Consider the following 5,731-nt stretch of genomic DNA (forward strand, 5'->3'; position numbering starts at 1 on the left):
GCCAAGAAGTTTCTGGAGTCGCCTTACATATGCAAAGCCTGGGAACCCTAAAGGGCCTTGTGGAGGCCTGCCCCGGGCTTGTTTTCTGGGAAGTGATCTGAAAAGTCAAGAGCATTGCTTGGCCATTGGAAGTGCCCTTAAGACATTACAGTGCTGTGGCCTCCTCCTGCCTCCTCTGGCAGCAATGACAGGAGTGTAAAGTATCCTCATCCTTCCCCAGATAGAAGCTTTTTCTTCAAATAAACACCACACTCCGTATGTCTATTTGCACTATTTTTTCCACATGGATTCTCTTCCCTTCTATTTCCTCCTTGAAATTCTACTTCCTCAAGATGTATTTCAGCACCACAAAGCGATGCATAGTTTACTCTCAACAGGATGTGCCCATGCCCCCTCCAGCGGGCACTATCTGCTTTGTATTTCTGATATTTATGTCAACTCCTAAAAGACCCTCTCCTTTGTATCCCTTATAAAGGGGGTTACAAATTGCAGGCTTCAACCCATGAATGAGAAAGTTTTAAAAAGAAAAAATACATAGGAAGATATCAGAATGTATCACATTTGGGATAAATGGTATCTCCTGGCACCCCTATTTCAGTTACTTGTACTCATGTTTACCAGAGTACACATTTAGTTTCAATTTCAGTGTTAAACTTGTTTGTCAATGGTCTCAGTCCAAAACATTCAAAAGCCTGTAGTATCTCTCCAATAGTAATGCCTACTTTGTGAACATCTACTGGATCGGCCACGCTGACGAATATGAAGCAACCCATGCATCACGATTTCTTTTGCCTTTTTTAAGTTTTATTTATGTGGATGTATCTATGCGGGTATAAGCTGCAAGTGCCCATGCAGAGGGCATTGGATCCTCTAGAGCTGGCGATACAAAGTTATATGAGCTGCCTTGTGTGGGTGCTGGGAACTGAACTCAGGTCATGAGAGGAGCAATAAACATTGTTGACTGCTGGGCCATCTGCCCTGTGTGTTACAATGTTAGAGGTTTGGATTTGAGGCTGTGTGGAGTGCCTGTGTGAAGAGAGGAATAGGGATGCTGGCTTGTGTGAAGTTTGTGGGGTAAGACACTGATGGAGGAAGGTCATTGGTTAATTAAATAAAGAAGCTGCTTGCCCTGAAAGGATAAAACATAGGTGAGAGGAGTAAACAGAACAGAATGCTGGGAGGAAGAGGAAGTGAGGTCAGACTCAACAGCTCTCCTCTCGGGAGCAGACGCCTCAGAGAGACACAATGCTCCACTCTTGCGGGCAGAGGCGAGAGCTCTGCTCTCTGAGGCACACGCGATGAAGCTCCGACCCAGGAAGGACGTAGGCTAGAATCTCCCTGGTAAGCCACCTTGTGGGCTACAGCAGATTATTAGAGATGGGCTAGTCCAGGTGCGAGAGTTAGCCTAGAAGAGGCTAGATAGAAATGGGCCAAGCAGTGATTAAAAGAATACAGTGTCCGTGTAATTATTTCGGGGCATAAGCTAGCCAGGCAGCCGGGGTGCGGCTGGGGTGCTGGGGACGCAGCCCCGCCACTCCAAGACACAGCATGAGTAACAGGCAAGCTCTTAATACTTAATATTTCAATCTTGATCGGCTTTCTCCCTACTAATGAAAGGTGTTCGTATTTAAAGAGCAAAGATGAGCTGGTTTTGGAAAGTTTTCCTCATTTGCCCAAACCATCTCATGGTGACTCCTAGTGGGTACAAAGTTGGGTAAAACATGGGTTGTACATGTTGTTGTCTAGTTTTAGACTAGGGAGTCAAAAGAGTCTGTATTTGGGACTAGGCTGGGTAGTAGAGGAGGCAAAGGCAAAAATTGAGTCTTTTCATTATTATTATTATTACTTCTTTATTTATTACTTTTATATTTTTTAAAAGGTTGCCTTTGGAGGAGAGCTGACATAGTATCATCTTGAACAAAGGTTGGGAGGGGGGTCTCAAGAGCTACTTTTTAGTGATCAAAGTGAAATTACCTATACTGTGTATTTTTTTAAACACGCAGAGCCTAGGCATCATGAGATGATTTTGGCCAACAAGAAAAAGTTGTTTATGTATCAAAATAAACAAGAGTATCTTCCCAGGGGGAGGGGTTTGGCACACACCTTCAATCCTAGCACTCAGAAGGCAGAGGCGGGTGAATCTCTGAGTTCGGAGGCCAGCCTGTTCTACAGAGCTAGTTTCAGGACAGGTAGGGCTGTTATACAGAAAATGTCAGTCTCAGAAAAACCAAACTTAATAAATAAAGAAACAAACAAACAAGCAAATAAATAGATAACAAGAGTATCTTGCTATTAACCTGCTACTCCTCTCTTCACAGACAGGTGTTTCTTTGGGGGGGGGGTTCTATGATGAAAGAAAGGAAGTACCCAGTGGTATTTATTTAAAATTTATATCTCTTTTCACAAGTTAATTAACAGGCATAAGTTCCTAACTCATATTATTCTGTTTTCAGGGTTTTTTTTGTTGTTTTTTGTTTTGTTTTGTTTTTTTGTTTTAAGATCAATACCATCTAAGCTTCTGGCCTTCTCTTTTAATATTTTGACACAAATTTAACTTGAAATCGTCAAGGTCTTACTTTGTAATTCTTTTAAAAGCCTCTCTTCATCACTTGGAATTTACAGTATTCTGAAAAATGCATAGGATTGATACCAGAAAAGTGGGCCTTCAAGCTAATTCTTAATCAAGTCTGAACTGTGTGAACTCAGGCAAGCTACCTGATGGCTCCATCTTCAATTTCCCTGTCTGAAAAAAAAAAAAAAAAAAAAAAAAGACCAACAGCAGTACTTATTTTGCAAATTTCTTGTTGAAGAAAAAATGAGCTAAAACATATGATGTACATGTCACTGATAAGTGATGCTGCTTGGTAAATATCAGTTTTGAAATATCTGCTGTCATTTTTTATCTCACTATAGTTACCAAACCGTTAAAATCTATTTTCTCATCTACAAAATGAGAGTACTATCACTTACCACTTCTGAGATATTATCAGATTCAAACAAGAAAATATGAAAATATCAGACACACAGAAAGTAATCAAACACACTAGGTATTGCTGTTACCCCAGAACTCAGCAGGCTGAGCCAGGAAGATTGCCTTGAGTTGGAAGCCATCCTGGTTTGCACACCAAGACCGTCTCTCAAAATCAAACAGGAGGGGAGAAAGGGAAGGAGAGAGCGAGAGATAGAAAGACTTTTATAATTTTTGATCACTCGGGAACTTAAAAGTAAACTATAAACATAAAATTTTTAATAAATCCTAAAACTGAGTTAGAAATGCCATGCAAAAAGTGATCCCTAACTAAGAAAATGTCCAGCACGTTTGAAATGTACAGTCAAATAGTTTGGCTTATCTTTAACTTTACCTGAAGGTAAGCTTTTGTAAATGTAAATTCTATATCCGCAAAATTAAACACTCTCTTAAGCCAAACCGTTCTACTGTCAACAGTCAAGACATCCTATGTGCTTTCACAGATCATATAAATGTATACATATTGGAGTGTACAACAACTTTACACGTGCTTTCAAGCGGTGGTATATGCCTTTAATGCTAACACTAGTGAAACAGGTAAACTGATCTGTGTAGTTCGAGGCCAGCCCATTCTACAAAGCAAGTTCCAAGACAGCCTGGGCTACGTTGAGAGATCACGTCTCAAAATAAATCAAAATAAAGAAAAAACAAATAAATAACAACAATTTTAGATGAGATATAGTTCAGGTCAATTCAGCAGAAATTCTGTGACAGTGTTCTAGGTCATTTGCCGGGGACTGAAAGACACAGCTCGGGCCCTCACCCCAAAAGGTCTACGGGTTATCACTGATCATCTCAAAATACAACTTATAAACACCTACAGGAGTTCAATTTGAACCAGAAAACGGGTGAGCAGCAAAAAAAAAAAAGTTATCTCAAAACAGTAAGTTCTTCCCTTTGACTACAAGCCTGTCTAGATTTTAAAAAAGCAAAAGTCGTCTTTAAAAGACAGTTGTTATCTGGAAAGCTATTGAATTCGTGCCAGAAACCAACATTTCAAAAGGTAAACCTGTAAAATAATAGCTATCTGTAAATGAAAGGCTGAAATAACCCCAGGAACAGCAACACAGTAATTAGCAACTTTTATAGAGTAATAACATGTTCCATATTCTCTCTACACTAGCTCTTTGAAGTTGCCAGTGTAATATATACAAGTTTTATTGCATTAGAGCCCATCCTTGTGTGTTTTATAGGCGCTAGCATTATGCAGAGCAAGCTGGAGTCACCATCGGATCTTTTATAAGAAACGGCCCGATAATGCACAAGCTTTGTGTCTAGTTGATTTTGTCACACCTGTCTTTAGGAAAATAAAAGTCACCGCGAGCCTAAATCACTGAAAAGAGCCACATGGCCACATACCATCGATGTATGAGCCATAAATCATAAAGCAGTTTAGCTTTAAAATTGTGCGTTGCATATTCATGTGCACACCACTTGCATTTTAGACACATGTGAACTCTTTACTGAATTAAAAAGAAGGAAACTGCTCCACAATCAGCGATTACCAGAGGCAGAACAGAGAGCAGTTAATACGCTTGTTCCAGCAGATGTTCATCCCCGTAAATATTAAACATAACACAAGTTCCTCCAGGAATATACAAGCAGTAATTTTACCACCTGAATAGGGCTGGTTGGAAACATTTAAGAGGGTGGGGGGCAATGTGAGGGATGCTGAAGCAGCCAATGGGATTTTTTTTCAGACAACTGCAACTGGAATTCGGTTGCTTCTACCTGTGATTTACCTACAGAAGCTCCCCATTGTGAGCATCCCAAGAATCGGGACTCCAAGTGCATTCCAGGCTGCCGGCTTTGAGCTTGACAAAAAGGGACAGGGGTGAGGAGTGACGAGGAGTTCAGTCCTGGGAAGGTGTGAAGAAAAGGTGCAAAGGGATTGTGAATCTCAGGGAAACGAGTCTCCCTGGGCCAAGGCCTCTGGAATTCGGGTACGGAGACACACTGGCCTCCTGCCCCGGGTGTTCACTTTTCCATCTCGAGTGGGAGTGGGTAGGGCGAACGGAGGGAGGATGCAGGCGCCAAGACTCGGGGCATGCAGGGAACAGGCTAGAGAGCATCCTCTCAAAGCACTTCGCAGCGGTACCAACTCTAGGGGGTCACAGGGGTGAGCCTGAGGTTCTCAGAGAGCTGGAAGGAGCACAATCCAAAGGAAAGGAGCTGAGAGGGGCTGCGGGATGAGGGACGGGTTCTTGGGCATCAGTGACACGTTCTAAAAATCGCTTCTTTTTCCCTCCACCGCTGCGCTCCTCCTCTGGCACCCAGACCACCGGCCCCTTGAGCTGGCGCAGGCAGCACCGAGGGGAGGGGACAGGGAGGGAGACCGACAAATTGACGGGAAGGCGGCCGTGCATCCAGCCCGCCAAGGCTGCAAGGAGCCGGCTAGGCGGGCGCCCCCGACCCACCCCACCCCCACGGCGGCGGGCACCCGGCGTCCCGGCCCAGGTGAGGGCGCGCGGGGCCGCCGCGGCTCTCCGAGCATCCAGCACCGGGACTTACCACAGCGACTCGAGGTCCCATTCCTGGAGCAGGGCTAAGTCGAAGCTGTCCATGGTGGGAGGTGTCAGCACCGCCGCCGCAGCCGCTGCTGTGTCCGCCGCCGCTACCGCCGCCAAGGCTCGGGCCGCCCGCGCGCTGCAACGAAAGGCTCCCGCTAAGGTGCATCCCGGCCGCGCCCGAGCCGCCGCCGCC

The 5,731-nt window shown here is 44.3% G+C and overlaps 1 protein-coding gene across 4 annotated transcripts in view; it reads right to left on the reverse strand.

Annotated features, from left to right (window-relative positions):
• Aff3 (AF4/FMR2 family member 3) overlaps positions 1–5,697 on the reverse strand; it is a 463,220-nt gene extending 457,523 nt beyond the window's left edge. For all 4 annotated transcript variants that reach the window (XM_026785525.1, XM_013351073.2, XM_026785526.1 and 1 more), the window contains exon 1: positions 5,540–5,697. In XM_026785525.1, the coding sequence (XP_026641326.1) occupies positions 5,540–5,592 (53 nt within the window). In that variant the 5' untranslated portion in view covers positions 5,593–5,697. The remainder of the gene's footprint in view (positions 1–5,539) is intronic.
• Positions 5,698–5,731: the final 34 nt, after the last annotated feature.

The sequence above is a fragment of the Microtus ochrogaster genome, linkage group LG2 (genome assembly GCF_000317375.1).
Source record: "Microtus ochrogaster isolate Prairie Vole_2 linkage group LG2, MicOch1.0, whole genome shotgun sequence".
Classification (NCBI taxonomy): domain Eukaryota; kingdom Metazoa; phylum Chordata; class Mammalia; order Rodentia; family Cricetidae; genus Microtus; species Microtus ochrogaster.